Below are 16,922 nucleotides of genomic sequence, written 5' to 3'. Positions count from 1 at the left end.
TTCCCCCAGCGTCACCTCCAGGCTCTGGGAGGGAGGAGGACGCAGCGGGTCGCGTGCTTGGGGCTGACATCTCGAGGCTGATGTCAGGAGACCCAGGCTCCGGGGCGGTGTCAGAAATGGCCCGGGGCCTTCCCTCACTGCTGTGGATTTTCTTTTCTTACCCTGTGTTTAGGGAGCAGGGGAAGGAGGCAAGTCTAGGACCATCCAGCCTCCACCCTCTTGTCCTTTGGGACAGAGGGTTGAGAAAATCTCAGATTTGCGTTGGCATCTGGGTCAGTGTTGACTCTGGTGCGTGTCCACTGGGAAGCAGCTATGGCCTCCTGGGTCAAGGTCAAATGCACAGACCTTGGGCTAAAGCCCAGCTCCCCTGCGGCCGCTCCAGAGTGGGCACATTCCCTCAGCACCCCCACATCTCCCCAGGAGGAGAGGGTCAGATTGCACCCGTGCCACACTTCTCTGAGTCCACCACGCAGAAGCTCGGAGAACCTGACCTTTTACGATGAGAGACGTAGTGCGACGTGAGGAAGAACTGACCCTCAGAATTAGGAATTCCTTTGCCGGAGAAACCACCCTCCCTGTCACCTTCGTCTGGAAAGACAAGCTTGAGCTCTCTGGATGCAAAACCATGCTGTCTGGAGAGTCGGACCTTTGACCAGACTCGCCGGGGGATGCTGGGGCCCCACCCCGGGACGGCCCCGTTGTTGCCTTGGTCTGGGGGTGGGGCTTGAAGTCTGCGTTTATAAAATATCCCGAGAGATTCTGACTTCCGACCAGAGTCGGGATCTGCTGGAGAAGGCGACCTGATTGAGTTCCTCACCAAGACAATAACCCCGAGGGTGGGGGTCAGGATGGATCAGGCTGCCTGGGAGCTCTGAGCACTCTGGAGAAAAGCGCTTTCTAGATCAGAGGCAGGCCCGGCTAGGTCCTCGGCCGCTCAGTAGCCTGGACCACCACCCAAGCCGCCTGGACCACCTTGGCCTTGACAAACCTGGCAGCGCCCCCCACACCCTCATTGGAGTCGGTTCCTCGTCTGCACAGTCTGTCCAGCTGATTCGGGCCGCAGGCCGTTTCTCAGGAGCAGGAGGGGCCCTTCAATTCCAGCCCCTGCCCTGCCGCTGTCCTGCAGCTTTCTGTCCACACTGACTTCCCTCAGCTCCAAGCGGGTGTCCAGACCAGGCTGCGTCTTCCAGCCTGACAGACGGCCCCAGCTGTGACACCCGGGACCCGACAGAGCCCGAGGGCTGGTGTTTGGTGCTGTGGGAGGGGCATCGCTCCCTCACCTTGCCGCCGGGTCGGGCAGCGGTGGGAGCATCGTGGGGATGACATTTGTGGCGAGCCTTCGCTGCATGGTCCTTGAATGTCGGCTTGCTTCAGGATGAGCAGGGAGCCTCGCGTGGAAGGTGGATTCCCAGGTCCCTCCCCGAGGGAGTCTACGTCAGTGTGCCTGGGGAGGGACCCAGGAACGTGCATCTTAGCGCGCATCCCCAGGGCTTCTGATGCAGGCGGGCCCCAGACCACGCGCGGAGAAAGGCTGCCCCACTGGCTTCTTCTTCCAGAAGGTGTCAGCCTGCAAGGGGCACTCCCGGGGGCCCTTCCAGCCTATAACTGTGCACCTGCTCTTGGCGTGGAAACACGAGGTTCTCGGTGCGGGTTGGTGAGGCTGTGGCTCAGCCACGCACATGTGTTTTTTAATTGGCATGTTATTACCTGAAGCCGAAGCGCGTTGTTAACATCGCCCTGCGAGCAGAGTGAAAGGCGAGGGCTCTGTGCGCTGTTGGCGGCGTGGACATGATGTGTAAACCTGACTAGTGAAAAATGGTTTGCTTTATAGGACAGGATAAAGCTGCAAAGCTGGTTTATACACGGCAGCAGAATCTAATTAGGGAGAAACCATCCATCTTGAAAATCCAATTGGCGATTTTACAACCTTTGCAGAATTTTCTACAAAGTCTTATGTTTTCCTTTCATTCAGCTGTACTTCAGGTTTCTGTGTGTGTGTGTGTGTGTGTGTGTTTGGGTCAGGGGCGGGTAATTAGGTTTATTTAATTATTTTGTTCTTATTTTTTTAATGGAGGGACTGGGGATTGAACCCAGGACCTTGTGCATGCTAAGCACACACTCTACCACTGAGCTAGACCCTCCCAACTTCGTTCAGCTTTACTCTAATCACATGCGCGTGTGAGAGAGAGAGACAGGCAGACAGGCAGAGACGGGGACAGAGAGGCATTAGACAGACTGAGAGAGACTGATTTCGGGGGAACAATAAAATCCCAAGTGGATTTTTCTAGTAAGAGCTTCCTTCTGCTGCCGGATCCTGCAGTTACCTGGAGAAGGAGGCAAGGGGCAGTGTTGAGTCTGAGTCCCTCCTACTGGCCTCATCCCAACTGCAAAGCTGGCGCAGGCTGAACTTGCTTCCGTTTTCTTCTCTGGCAAATAGCAGACTCATTGAGATGTTTCTGGTCCGGGGTCTTCACTCTGTGATCAGAGGAAGAGGGGCAGGGATAGGGGAGACACAGGAAAAGGGTCAGTCCCCCATGATCGTGGCCCTCTCTGTCCGGCGGTGCAGTCGGTCGGCCCCAGTCCTCGCCCCAGTCCATGCTCGTGCCATGATGGACAGACCCCAGATGGAACTTGGATCACCGCAATCCTAAACACAGACGTTTGGCATTGGCAGCTTTAAACCGAGGATGCTGGGAGGACAGTGTGGTATTGCAGATGGACACGCGACTGGATCGAGGCCTGGATTCTCCCCCCACCCTGGCCCGGGAACCTGGCTGACCACAGACCGGCCACTTTGCTGCCTTGGCCCTCATTCCCTTCCCGTGGGACACAGGAGGCTTTCAAGCACGCAGTCTGTGATGGGAGGGAGACCCTTCCTCTATCTGCATCTGCCTTCACCAGACTCTGCAGACCAGAGCTAGGCAGGCCAGCCCACTACCCATCCACACAGAAACTCAGAAAACCAGAGCAACAATTCTCCAAGGCCAGTGGCCATTTTGGACTTCTGTCTTGAGTTCCATCTCCTGAAATTTATCTAAAATGTAGACAAATGGCCATTTGTTCTGTCCAAGGTCAAGACTCCACCTTCATTTAGGGAGAAGACGCTACATTTTTCCTGGAATAATTTCAGCATATCCTGTCTGGAGCCTAGAAGCTGGACCAGGTGACTTTCTGAGATCCTTTGTTCCTAATCAAAGGCAAAGCAGAGAGGAAACAGGAGAAAAATATGTTGACCGAGTAATATTCTGTAGCAGGAAGGCCTTGGCCTGTGTGCCGTGAGCTGGAACCCCAGTGGTGCTGAGTGTTAACGCCGTCCTCCAGCTGGTACCTCAGCTCTCTGGGCACAGTGCACTCTGTGAAGGTTAATTGATTTCCCGCGCCTGTGGGAGGCTGGCAGGGTCAGTTCTTGCTCCCTGCAAATTATCTCTGAAGGCCTCTCGGAATGTAAGCCTTGTAATTACCTGAGAATCACTATTCTCAGCCCTCCTTCCTTCCCACGTGTCCCATCCATAACTCTTCAGTCCCTCTGTTCCTGTTCACGTGCACAGCCCATGCGCGCGCACACAAACACACACACACACACACACACACACACACACAGTCATCCTTCAGAGAGGCGCATCTTCTGAACTCAGACGCCCTGGATGGTACAGCATCCTCGAGCTGGGACCTGGGCATCTCAGCCTGGCGCTCAGGGGGCCCCACCCTTTCAGACCCATCACTTCCCGAGCAGCATCCTCAGTACCAAAGTGTTGTCCTTTGGCAAGGAAACTGCGGAAAATCTCCCTCTTCTGGACTCAGCCTTTCTTAGCTTTTCCCCTGAGGACCCTACACCCTCCCCACCATCGCAGCAGGGGGCCTTCTCCCACTTCCTGCCTCAGCCAGAGCCCTGCAGTCACAGGTCACAGAATTGTGTCAGCTGGAGCTTGGAAAGGGCCTGCTTCATGGTGTGTGGCTTCTTCTGCCTGTTCCTTTCCTCTGTGCCACTTCAGCGTGGACTTGAAGTTCATAAATGCTCAATTCCTAGTGTGCAGAGACCATTCTGGAAGTCCAAATTGTTTTACCCCAAATGTGGCTTTACGAAGAATTTAATCAGTACTTTGTAATGTTGGTGGCTACCCAATGGATCTCTCTCCACACAGCCTTCTCTCCTGAGCCACCCCTCTGTGTCCGTCCCACGTCTTCTGTCCCTCCTGCCTCCCTGCTTCTGCACACATCCCTGCACACACCAGACAGCTGTGTGATTTTCCTTCAGTTTCTACTTGCCTCTTGGCTGAAATCTGAAGGAATTTTAGAGAAACGACCTTCAAAATGGGATCCCCAGGCCTCTGGAGGATCAGAGAACTTATTTAATTAGAATGTAGTAGATACAGTCTCTCTGCTCCCTGTCACGCTGGACAAGCATTATCTGACTTAGTCCTGGTGACTTCTTTCTGACATAGATGTTACCACCTGATTTTCCAGATGCAGAAAACCTCAGGCTCGCTGACATAAGATGGCTTGTCCAAGGCCAGAAAGCTTATCAGTGTCAGAACCAGGATTTGAACAGAGGCTTTGTCACTCTGAGTCTCATGAACTCTAAGCCAGCTGTAGCTGTCAGCAGGGGATTATGGCCTAGACCACCCTGGACTCTGCAAGAGGGGCTATCCAGCCATCACAGGGAGACAGAAAGGAGAGGGTAAATAGTCGTGATCATGACTATTACCTACTCTCCCTGGCTCCTCATACGTCTGTCCTCTGTCCCCCTGAGAACTCATGTTTCTTTCCCTCCCTCTCTTTTCTCTCTCTCTTCTTTGTCTCCTCCTTCCTCTGTTGCTCAAAATAACTGGGCACAGATGGCATAGAATGAAATAATTAAACACATCCCTGGAGGAGCAGAGTGTTTTGAGAATGGCTAGTAGAAGACAGATTGCATATTTATGCCCACATGTTATTAATTAGTAGCTCAGAGAGCTTTGTTATAGATTGTTCTCCTTGTCTTGTTCAACATTTTTATTAATGGCATGAATAAAGGGAGATGAGAGAAAATATTTTGTAGTAATAAAAAAAAGTTCCATCCCTAAAGAAGATATAACAGATACAAACCCTTATGTACCAAACAACATAGCAACAAAATACATAAAGCAGAAACTTGGAAAAGCAAAAGGAAAATTGATAAAGACAAAACTTTAGAAGACTTTAGCAAACTTATCTCAAATTTGACATTCGTCTAGCAAAAAGCAGATTAAATATACAAAGTATTTGAAACATCAACCAGCAAGCTTGACTTAATAGATGACTGTGGAGTGGTTCTATGAGACATTCTTCTCATAGAACTTATGTAAAAACTGATCATATGGGGCTACAAAGGAAAGGCTAATAGATTCCAAAAAGTAAATTCCTTACCAATATATTCTCTTACAATAATACAATAAAACTAGAAACCAGTAATTTGTATATTTTTAAAAATGTTCCTCTAAGTAACTCTCAGATAAATAATCAAAACCGACATTGTGGATTATTTGGCTTACATTATGATTGAACATTCAAAGTATCAACACAGCTTGGAAGGTCACTGAGCAACAAGTTGGGACCCATTAAGATAGTGACAATCTAGAAAGATGGACTGAATCTAAACAAACATAAAATCTAACAGAATTACATTTGAGACCTTGCCAAAATCCAAAACGCCAGTGGCAGAAACACAAGGTGGGAGGGAGAGGATTCAGTGGTACCATCTTTAAAACAAAAACAAGCACACAGCCATAAGGTTTAGAGGTTTCAGCTGACAAACAGGCTCGGCATTCATCCACTGTAGTGTGGCTGCCAAGAAAAGTGAATGTGCTTCTGGGCTGCATGACTAGATACGTGGCGTCCGGATCAGGAGAGCAGTCATCCAGCTCCCACCTGCACCAATCAGACTCACACACTGGGCATTCAGTGTGGGGCTGCGTGGACTGAGAAGGCTAAATTAGAGCCCATTCAGAGAAGAGTAAAGGGGACGACGGTGAAAGGACTTACATAGAGGACAAATTCCACGTAAGACGTGGCTGGCGGAAATGGAGAGGCGTGGCCTCAACTCAAGGCGACTCCTTCAAGTCTTAACACTGTTTTAAAATATCTGCAGAAGATGCACAAGGTCATAGAAAGGACATATTTCTATGGGGCAGAATATTCCATAGAAGAAAGAACTGCTTAGAGACCCAGCATTCCCTGCCACTGGGGCCGTTCTAACCCAGTTTGGGTGAATACTTGGTGGGGATATGGTAGCAAGGATTTAACACTGGAAAAATAGGTGGCTGGATCAGGCAAGCTTTCCAACCCTGCAGGTTTTGAATTCCCCTGGAATCCGGTATTCCCCCAATGTGGTCCATGGTCTTCTGAGTTTGGTAGCCAAAGCCTTAGCTGTATTTCCTACAGATTTGCAGCCTTAACAGTTTGAGCACAGGCCCCGTGGGTGACATAATGTCTGAGTGTTCACAACCTAGTTGCGACAGCATAAACCCAAAAGAAACCACTGTTCAGGACTTTAAAATGAAATGTTCCGGCAAAGACGTGTGGTGTCCTCGGAGGTCTGGGGTGGGGGGCAGTGCGCTGGGATTGATGGGGAAGTTCTCTTGGAAGAAGACCCCGAAGTCTGTTTGCGCACATCAGGCCGCACGAGTGGTTTCAGAGACGGTGGCCACAAGGGGTGGTTAATGAGCAAACATAACGGGCCGCCTCCTTCCTTCGGGGGCAGGACGCGGGGCGCCCGGCGCCGGGCTCTCTCCCGAGTCTCCCCCGGGGCCTGTTCCCACGGCCGCTGCGGGGCTCCTGGCGGGCAGGCTGCTGGCGCCGCAGCTCCTGCTCACCTGGGGATGTGCCGCGGATGGGTTGCTCCATCGGGAGGTGGTGTTGACCAGGCTTTCCGTTCTTCATCTTCCTGATGGTCTCTGACCCTTTCCAAACCCAGCAGCCTTTTCTCCTCGAAACCAAGACCGTCCTCCTTTGTGGGGGGCCGGCCCCCGCCCGCCGCAGCCCCTGACAGCAATTACGACGGTAAATCAGACCTGACATGTGCTTAGGCTTCGTGGCTCCCACCGCTTTGCCCTCCCGTTCATCATTGCAATGAGGCCGGAGGGAACTCCAGCCCCGGGGTCGCAGGAGGTCGGAGCACTTACCCAAGGTCGCATGGAGGAAATGAGCCAGCTCTGGGATCAGAACCCCGGTCTCCTGCCCCCTGAGCTGGTTCAGTGATGCGAGGGGTGTGCATAGGGCCTTCACGTTCCTATTCCCGGGGCTCAGGTGTCCAGCCCTGAGTCAGGGCTCACCCTCTGAAGTCACTTGGGCCTTGGCAGGAGGCCAGCTTTGTTCAAAAGCATTTCCAAAGCGTGGGTTCCGTGTCTGAGTCCGCTGGGGTCCAGGATGCTGGACGCCCACCGGGGTCCCAGGGCCTCTTGGCGGCGGGCACATCCTTTGTGGTGAGGGCTGGGGGGAGGTTCCCTTCAGAAGATCCATCTATCTTTCCTCTATTTCTTTTTTGTTTTGTTTTGAGCAATTTGCAAAGTTACTGACTTCACGACAACAAACTGACATGTGAGCACAAAAAGCATAGAGTTTATTAATTTAATTAAATAAAATTTCAAGTTAATATAACACATTTAATGATAGTGTAAAATGAATGCCCTGCATGGTTATTAGGCCTGAATGGTAAACAGCTCATATGAATGGCTGTAATTAGTATTGCTTTAACAGCACCAAATCCATTTTTAAGTTTTTCTCATCTCCCTTTATTAGTTCTCTGGTACCCATGTGGCTGGAATCACTGTCTCTAAAGTTTTCCTCAGTACCATTTGCATCTAGCATCTGAATTTCTTTGCACACAGGAAGAGAAGTCCAGGGACCAAGGGAAGACCATCTTTCTTTCTGGAATTTCCATGAAAACGTATTCATTTGTGTCCCTGGGGTGGCCCTGTTCCACAGCAGGTGACTTCACTCCCTATTTCTTGCCACGATTTCCTTGTAGTTGTTATGGGTTAGCTAAGAACCAAAGTGTCAGTCCAAACATTTGTCATTTACCAAGACAAGATTTCTCACTCTTAGCCAAAAAGACACGTGTTACTCTGGGGACGGGGAACCCAGTGGTGAACACAGAGCCTCCGCTCTTGGGGTCTTGGAGAGCTGTCCTCTCTCGCTCAGCATTCCCTGGGCCAATGTCATATTCACTCTAAGTCAGGCTGGTGGTCTTGGGGGTCCAACCAAGAAAGGGAGCAAAGACAAGTGAGTGACCTGGACCACGGAGACCCACACCAGTTCCTGTGTTTGGGTCGGTTTTGTGGTTTCTGTAGGACTGGAAGGATGCCAATCAAAATGGCAGTCTGTGCGTATGGTTGTCAGTGCTCCCCCGACAGGCAGCGAGTGAGGAAGGGCAGGCGGTGGGCTGCGGGCAGCCTCGGGCAGCAGGGAGGGCACCGGACCAGAGTCCCGGGGGACATCAAGATACAGGAGGTGTGTATTTGAAGGGTGGAAGGCTCTGAGGAATGAATGCTTTCCCATCCTTGGTGTGTTCTTCAGAATCTCCCTAGTACTTCTTAGAACTGAGAACCAGGGCTCTTTCCTCAATTATAAAAGCATGTTTCCTCGAGTAAAGGACGCAGAGGGGCAGCGGTTGCGTTTAGAAGGGCAGGTGCCGAAATTTGCAGTAGGTGTGTGTTGTGTGTTCCGAACAGACCTTGAGAGCCACACCATCCACCTGCTTGCTGGAGCCTAGAGCCCCCGTAACAGGAGACAAAGAGGGGAGGGAGGGAGGGGCCGCGAGGGCCTTTCATACGCCCTCTTTGGACAGGAGGCGTGAAGACGCAGTCCCCTGGGAAAGCCACGTGTAGTCACTTCCGGTCCTGGTTCAGGTGCTAACACCCGGTCCCTCCGTTTGAACTTGGGGGAGGACCCGTTACAGGGAGAGAAGGAGGAGCCGCCCTGGGGTGGCCCACAGACCTTGTCCCCGAGCCACGTCTGTCTCTGTCTCCGTGCAGGAGCCCAGCTACTTACTTCCTGTCCTGTGGGGCTCTCCAGAGGAGAAGAGGATGCTGAGAGCAGGCGTGAGGACGTGTCAGCACCACCCTCAGCATTTAACCCACCTCGCCCTGTGCCGAGACGGCCTGAGCCCTTGGCCAGGTGTGGGGCCCTTCCTTTAGAGGGGTGTGGTGACGGTGGTGGCGGTCACCACCAGTGCCCCTCTGGAAAATCTGCTGAGAAGTGTGGGTCACACAAAGTTCAGCACACAATTTCCAGGCGAGTACAGTTCAGACGGTGCTGATGGAGCTGGGCAGAGGGACAGCATCCAAAGGGGGAAAGAGAGAAGCCAAGAAACCAAGCAGAAAAGAAGCCAACACGACACACCTTTGTGCTGCCGACACCACAGGGATCAGTGGGCAAGCAGATGGTGAGCGTAGCAGAGGCAGGTGGGCTGCTGCTGACGCCGAGCAGAGAGGACAGGAAGCTAGAGCCGGGGGAGTTACGGCCAGGAGACAGGAGGACGAGAGGGTCCGGCCGGGCCCCTGGGGTCAGCTGGCCCTGCAGCCTTGGCTGACCTGACCTGCGATGCGGTCACCCTCTCCTCCCGGAGCTCCGGGACTCCCCACCGCGGGACAAGGGGGTCTTGGTGTCGACCTCATCAGACTTTGCTTCTGTCGGCAGGAAAATTACTGCTTATGACGAAGAAATCCAGCACCTCTATGAGGAGATGGAGCAACAAATCAAAAGCGAGAAGGAGAAGTTCCTCCTGAAGGTAAGAGCGCCCGTCCCGGGGTCTGGGTGCGGGCCAGGCTGAACCCTCACCTGCCCGGACCGCCTCCCCCTGCCAAGCCTGCAGGGCGCCCGCCGCCCACCGCACTGTTGGCTTCCTGTTTCTCTGCGTTGTTGGTTTTTTCCAAGGCAGTCGTCACCGTCAACATGGTGCATCATTTACTGGTTGGTTTATTCTTATCGACTATGATCCACCTGCTCCTTCTAACATGTGAGCCCCATAGGGGGAGATCTTTATCTGACGCACTGACACAGCCGCAGCACCTCCACCACGCCTGGGGCATAGTCAGCAGGTGCTCGGCGTGTGTGTTGGATCAATGAATGAATGAACAAGTGAGCGAACGAAGGAAGGAATAAATGCACAAAAGGATGAAGGTGCCTTACCAGTGGGAGCAGCCTGAAGCCTGGGCCGGGCCTGGGCCGGTCCCGAGACCTACACGGCAGGCGCCCCCGAGCGCACCAGCCCGTCCCGCTCCATGCCCAGCAGCCCCCTCAATAGACCCAGGGCTTCCCCCTTCCCCTTCGGCACCTAGAGAATTTAACTCCCAGAGCAACGCAAACTCCTCCCCTTCTCAATGCCCGGGGGAGAGACGTCAAACTCACACCCCTGCTTCTAGCCTGTCCTTCGCCTTCCCCCAAGCCCTGCTGTTTGTCTTGGGAGGTCAGAACCAGTCACGTCCCCTCCTTTTCCAGGCTAAGCAGGGTCCTTTGGGGGACACATTCCTTAAACAGAGCTACAGGGAACGCTCTATGATCCGTTTGTGGATTATCCACTGAGTGGGTTCTCAGCAGAAAAGTCTTCGGTCTCAAATGGCGTTCTCCTGGCTTAGTCCAAGCCATGACAAAAATACCATAACCCGGTGGCTTATACACAACTAGTATTTATTTCGCACAGTTTTGGAGGCTAGAAGCCCACGGCAGTGGGCCAGCACGGCCGGGTTCTGCCGAGCGCCCTGCTCCGGGCTGCGGGCTGCCCACCGCTCTCTCTGTCCTCGGGTGGACAGGCAGGCCCCCTGGCATCTCCGATGGGGGCCCGAATCCCACTGACGTGGGTTCTGGGGCCCACCTCCTGGGGCCATCACCTTGGGAGTTAAGAGTCAGCATAGAATTTTGAACACGGGACCCTGTCACCCGCTGCCTCTCAGCGCAGATCTGAGCTGTTGTCAGGCCCCTTCCCTCTTCCTTGGTGCAGGCTGGTTTGAACCGGTCTTTCATTTTATACTGCTTCCGATTATCCACACCGCAGCCCCATTTACAATCACAGGTGTCCAGACTGAGAGGGCGTCTGAATGCCTCCCGGAAAAAGCCAGTCATGTTCTCCCAGGGCCCCTGCACGGGGGTTGGTATTTCCAGACCGCCCCCGCTTACTTCTTAGGGCTCCCATGCGTTCCGGCTGTGTCCGGCCTCTCGTGTGATGAAGCGGGACACACAGACAGGACTCAGCTCCTCCCCTTGCAGACACGGCCAGAGCTTTCCAAGAACGGCAGCTTCCCCCCACCCCGGCCCCACAAATAGGACAGCCACCCCCTTTACCCCAATGGCCTTCTGCTCAGAGGGGCTGAGCTCTGGGGGATATTTTAGCCCCCTCTACCCAAACCATGACTAAGTCAAAGGTCGTAGCTGAGGAAAGAGGTGGGCGTCCAGAACAAAGGGTGGGCCAAGGCCCAGGGATGGGGAGTGGGAAGAGGTCGGAGGAGAAAAATTCTCGGCCAGGTGTGCACCAGTGAGGCCGCCTGAGCACGCCTGCACCTCCACCTCTCCCCTCCTGCCCCGGCTTCTCCCTCCTCGGTGCCTCTGAGACCCAAACGCCTTTCAGCCTCAGTGCTTAGATTCATGCTATTTGCATAAACACGGAAGCTGTGAAGATGTGTTTGGCCAGGCTGTTAAGCCCCTGGGTACACAGGCTTCGCCTGGCACAGCGTGAGGACGGCGGGGCTACAGTTGAGGACAGCTGGGAAGGCTGGACCCCTGGTTGGATCTCTCCATCTCTCGCGCTGTGAGTCCACGAGGGAGATATTCAACCACCTGCACATCCAGCTCCAGCATCACAGGCCCCCTCAATGCTCTGTGCCGGCGAGGCAGTGAGACACCGGGAGCCTGTGGGAAGGACCTCAAGGTCCAAAGGATGGGCGGGCCCTGTGGTTGAGCAGAGTCAAGGCGGAAAAAAATCTCCATCCCAGGTGCATTTGGGCCTCATGTGTCGCTCTTCCTGGCTTGGCAGGACACGGAGAGGTTCCAGGCCCGCAGTCAGGAGCTGGAACAGAAGCTGTTCTCCAAGGAGCAGGAGCTGGAGCAGCTGACCCAGAAACAGAAGCGGGTACGTTCCTGTCCGTGTCCTCAGAGGACCAGACCCTTCCTCCCCCTCTGCTCTGGCTCCTGCCCGCTCTCCCTGCCATTCGCTTAAGGACTTTTTCTTTCCATCTGAGAAGCAGCATTTAGCTATACAAAAGAGAGCATTAGAAATTATAGGTAATTCCAAGATAAAGCCTTTACCTCTCCCGTGCCAGGTGTTGCACTTGGGAAAATTGCCGAGAATTCCCCCTCGAGGTTCCTGCAGGTATCATCATATGATTCTGCCCAGGAACCGCCAGAAGGCCAAAGTGTAACATGTTTCCTGTAGCCTGTGTGAGGCAGGGCGGGGATGCTGAGGTAGGCGGGACACAGTCACTGATATCTGGGGGGAGGCTGCGGACTGTCACGTCTTCCTGCCAGGATGGCCAGGGGTGCCTCCAGGTGGAAGAGACTCTTCAAAGGTCAGCTTGGCCATCCCGTCTTCTCGTGTGCCGGACAAGGTGCACCAGCGTCCTTCGGGACGGTTCCCGTCACCCTCCAGGATGGAGGCAGACACCTGAGCACCAGAGACGGGCTGAGTGGTACACTGTGTGGGGTGGTGTCCTTCCACCACGGCTGGGAGACCGACTACCGAGGCACACCTCACGCTCGCAGCCTCCTCACCAAAGCAAGGGCTCATAGAGCAGAGAGGCCCGGATTCCACTTGGCCTCCTGTTTTGTTTTGTCTGATGCTGGAAGGAATCCAGCCCTGGACAGACCCAGACGCATTGCTTCCACGTGAACAGAGAGGGCTGTTTTTAGCGACGCATTAAAATCGCTTGAAGACACCCCATGCTAAGGCTGGAGACCGCATCACTCCCGTGAGCACCCAACCTGTAGAGTTTGGTTTCTCTCCCGCAGCAAGATGCTCTCAGCGCCTTCCCCTCCCCCTGCACAGACGCTCCTTGTTCCCTTCCTCCTCCTCACTCTTCTGCATTAAGTTCTTACCGATTAGACTTACCCTCCGCTGAATGATTGCCACCCCACTTAGTTACTGCTTGCTCGCCTGATTACACAGGAGCATCTTGAGAATCATACAAGCTTCCTTGTTGCGGCTTCCTCCTCCTCCTTCTGGCCACGTTCATTACACTGAACGCGTGATGGTCTGTTTGCCTTGCTTTGAGTCTTCCTCTGGTGAGAGGGCTGGAAGCGCTGCGCAGCATCACCACCAGCCAAGGAAAGCTGAGGTGATACAAACACAGGTTTTCAGTTGCTTCAGGGACATGAGAAGTGGTGTGTGTCTGGTTTGACCTGTCTGAGCTGTTTCCTAAGAGTTGCCAGGGTTTCTGGCTACTGACACCAAGCTTCTCTGGATTCAAGGAGCTGGACTGACTCAGCGGAGAGGAGGAAAGGGAATAAACGGGTGGACTCTTAGGATTGACGACCGGGAGGGGTGGTTTTATGAAAACGGCATCACCTGTTCCCGCCTCCATCGAGGACCAAGGAAAGGAAACTGCCATAAAGGAGAAGAGGGAGTTAGGTCAGATCTCAAGACCACCGATGAGACCACTGATGAGACGATAAGGCTCTCTGCCACCGGGGCAAGGGACACAGACGATGTGGCGTTTCCTTTCCTGGCGGTCTCTGGGTGGCGCCGCTCCCGCGGCCTGTTCGGTGGCCCCGCTGAGACAGGGACGGGACAAGGTGTGCTCTGGAAGCCCGCCTGCCTCCGAGAGTGTGCGTGTGTGAACGAAGGGGAAAACAAAGCTCCCTGAGGCTGGAGGCAGTGAGGGGCCGCGGGGCAGGTTCAGCCCAGCAGGCGGGGAAATTGGGGTGGCAGGGTGGCGGGGGCAGGCCAGCCTGCCCGTGGCGGTGCTCACCCTCTGCACACCCCTCGCCCCGGTTCCTTTCCAGCTGGAAGGCCAGTGCGCCGCCCTGAGCGATGACAAGCAGGAAACCAGGGCCGAGAACACCAAGCTGAGACTCACAAACCAGGAGCTGGCCCGGGAGCTGGAGCGGACAGCCTGGGAGCTGCAGGAAGCGCAGCAGCAGCTGGAGAGCCTGCAGCGAGAGGCCTGCCAGCTGCACCAGGAGAAGGAGATGTGAGCTCAGCCCCTGCACCCCCGCGCTGCCCTCGGGCTCCATCCCCTGCTGTGAGCCTGTCAGCACTGCCCCCCACCCTCCCGACCCCCCTCCTTGCTCATAACATAGGGCTGCGGCTCCTCGAACCTCTGTCTAGGATCCTGAGACCAGTAAGCAGGCCAGCTCTGTGCCAGGCGTTACCGGGATGGATGAGACACGCAGAGTCTCATTCTGGGGAAATGCACTATGTAATTAGACAGACGCTGTCCAGCCAACAGGTGGAAGGCGGGCTGCGGGAGAGCTGAGTGGAGCAGAGACCACGCGTGGCCGTCGTGCTCCGGAGACCTGGGAGACCGAGGTGGTCAGGGCGGAGCAGGGGGACTTCCGAGGGCAGTGTATGGTTCCGTGGGGCCCTGGGAGCTTCCCTCCGCTCTGCCTGTCCTTTTCCCCGACCAGCCCTCCTCTCCGGGGGCCCAGTGGGGAATCCCATGTCTCTCCCAGCCCGGTTTGCTGACAAACTGCTGCTTTCGGTGTCCAGGGCTGGGTCTGCACCTGAGCGAGAGGGGTCCCTGAGGAATGAGTCTCAGGAGCATCCAGCTTTGAGAACAAGTGTGTTCTGAGGCCCGGGGGGGAGGAATCCCTCTAGTGTATCTGTTCATTCGTGGATCCGTGCGTTCATTGGCTCAGTCACGTGGCAAACATTTGTTGAAAGCTACTGAGTTCGGGGACTGTACTGGGCACTGAGCATACCTCACTTGGGTGGAAAGTCCGACATTATCTCATTGGACCTTCTCAGCATCCTGTTGTAGCAGCTACTCTTATTATCAGCTCTGATTTACGGACGAGGAAACCGAGGTCCAGAGGTGTTCAGTAACTGTCCCAGGATGCTGAGTGCTGGCCACACGTGGCTGACTCCAGAAAGTGTGTGCACAGGACGGGGACCGGCCATCATTCATACACTCGTGCATTCACTCTGCAAAATTTACCTGTGGGCTTGGTCCCGGGCTGGGCAGGGTATGAAGTCTGATTGCAGAGGGAAGAGCCGTCTTACTCACCCAGGCTTGGTGTTTTCCACATGTTAACAACTCTCCTTGTTCAAAAGCCTTGACTTGAGTGTTGGCAAAACGTTGGTCCATCGGCCTAGATCGCATGGTTCATTGTCTGACTCACGTGTGGGGTGCTGCAGTGGTTGGGACTGATCAGGGGGAGAGGGGGGAGATGTGTTTGGGTTTGGAGTTTTACTGGAGTGAGATATCTCCCGCCAAAAAACAGATGCATTCCCAAGCCATTGACTTAAAGCACAACCAGCCTCGCCATCCCCACGCTTGGGGTACCAGGGGAAGGACAGTGTATTTCCTTGTAAACAAGCAGAATCCTTTCCTCCTCGTTGAGAGCAGGTCAACAAGGCGTTTGCCTTTACAAATAGAATGAAGGATTCGGGCTCTTAAAATTCAATCAAGTTCTAAAAGCAGCAAACTTCTGCAGGCTGGAGAGCAGCAAAAGGAAGCGAGCGGCCACCCACCGGAGCCGGGGTAACGGCTCAGCGTGGGGACCGCACTCTTTCTCAAGTCTTATCTTAATTAACCAAGCCGGAGATGCAATCTCTGGAGGCTGGAAATTGAAAAAGAGGGAAGGAGGGTTAGAAGGGAGAGATAAATGACTGCAGAACCTTCAGGACTTGTCTGGCGGCATCTCGTGCAGCCGGAGGGCGCGCTGGAGCCCAGGAGAGCGAGCCTTGTCTGGGGAGGCTGGGAGAGAAGGGCAGCCTGTCCTCTGCAGGGCGGGATCCCAGCCCAGCGGTGCTGATGGGACCTTCATGCTCAAACCCTCCTCTTCATTTGACAAAGGAAAGAAACTGAGGCTCAGAGAGGGATAGTGACCAACCCACGGCCACTCAGCTCGTTAGGGCTGGAAAACGAGGTCAGAGCCCCGTCCTTCTGACGCCCAGGTTTCCCTGCCAGTGCCCCGCTGCCTGACACTGCTCCCGAGCAGCTGGGCGCCAGGAGGGGGAGCTTCTGGGTAAACAGACTCCGTCGTGTATTAGCTAGAATTCACAATGGGCAAAATGAATCTTCCTGTGCTCTGAAGGTGCTCAGGGAAGGAGAATGAGATTTTAAAGTCAGATAAAGAAGGAGCAATCAAGCAGGGGAGATAACAGGAAGACGGAGTTCAGCTGCAAAGCAGGTCCTCTGTCTGTGTTGTTAACTACCTTTCCTTTTGGGTAGGTTGTTAATGACAAGGCACAAATTCGAACAGCACAGAAGGATGTACACTCAGAGGCTGGCCCCCTCCCCTGACTCCCGGCCTCCCGTCACCCCTTGATCCTTCCAGAGTGTTCCTCTGCATACGCAGGCGTGCATGGACACACACACACACATTTTTCATTCACAAAGTGGCAGCACACGGTTCTACGTTTGCCTGCATTTTTCACTTGGCAGATCTTTTGGAGAGTGCTCTGTTTTTCATTCCTTCTCATAAAAACACAGCCCACAGCCACTTCCTCCAGGCAGCCACAAACCTCTCACCGGTCACTACCACGAAATGGCGAGTTCTGCCCCTTTCACTTCATGCATCAGCCAGACGTAAACTTGTGGAATGTCTAGGTTAGAAGGACCTTAAGTGTCATTTAGTCAAATATTCAAGTGTCCTTTTTTTTCAGAAATGCTTTTCTTTTTGTTAACACACGAAAAATCTGAATATTTATGTGTGTGTGTTTAAACAGACAGAGGTATGCCTATTAGACAAACAGAGGTGTATTTGCACCACTACATGCCAGGTACGTGTGTGTGTTTGCACAGCTCGGAGGT

General features: G+C 54.1%; 1 protein-coding gene across 5 annotated transcripts in view; it reads left to right on the top strand.

The window, feature by feature from the left end:
• Positions 1-16,922, top strand: part of CRACR2A (calcium release activated channel regulator 2A) — a 96,033-nt gene that overhangs the window by 48,465 nt on the left and 30,646 nt on the right. For all 5 annotated transcript variants that reach the window (XR_010377774.1, XM_064478942.1, XM_064478941.1 and 2 more), the window contains 3 exons: positions 9,655-9,745; positions 11,984-12,079; positions 13,948-14,135. Coding sequence is in view for 4 of the 5 variants with exons in the window: in XM_064478942.1 (XP_064335012.1) it covers positions 9,655-9,745; positions 11,984-12,079; positions 13,948-14,135 (375 nt within the window). In the remaining variant the exon portion in view is untranslated. The remainder of the gene's footprint in view (positions 1-9,654; positions 9,746-11,983; positions 12,080-13,947; positions 14,136-16,922) is intronic.

This window comes from Camelus dromedarius, chromosome 25 (genome assembly GCF_036321535.1).
Source record: "Camelus dromedarius isolate mCamDro1 chromosome 25, mCamDro1.pat, whole genome shotgun sequence".
NCBI classification, from domain to species: Eukaryota; Metazoa; Chordata; class Mammalia; order Artiodactyla; family Camelidae; genus Camelus; species Camelus dromedarius.
Note: the sequence above shows the minus strand (reverse complement) of the source record. Positions and strands in the feature narration are given on the sequence as shown.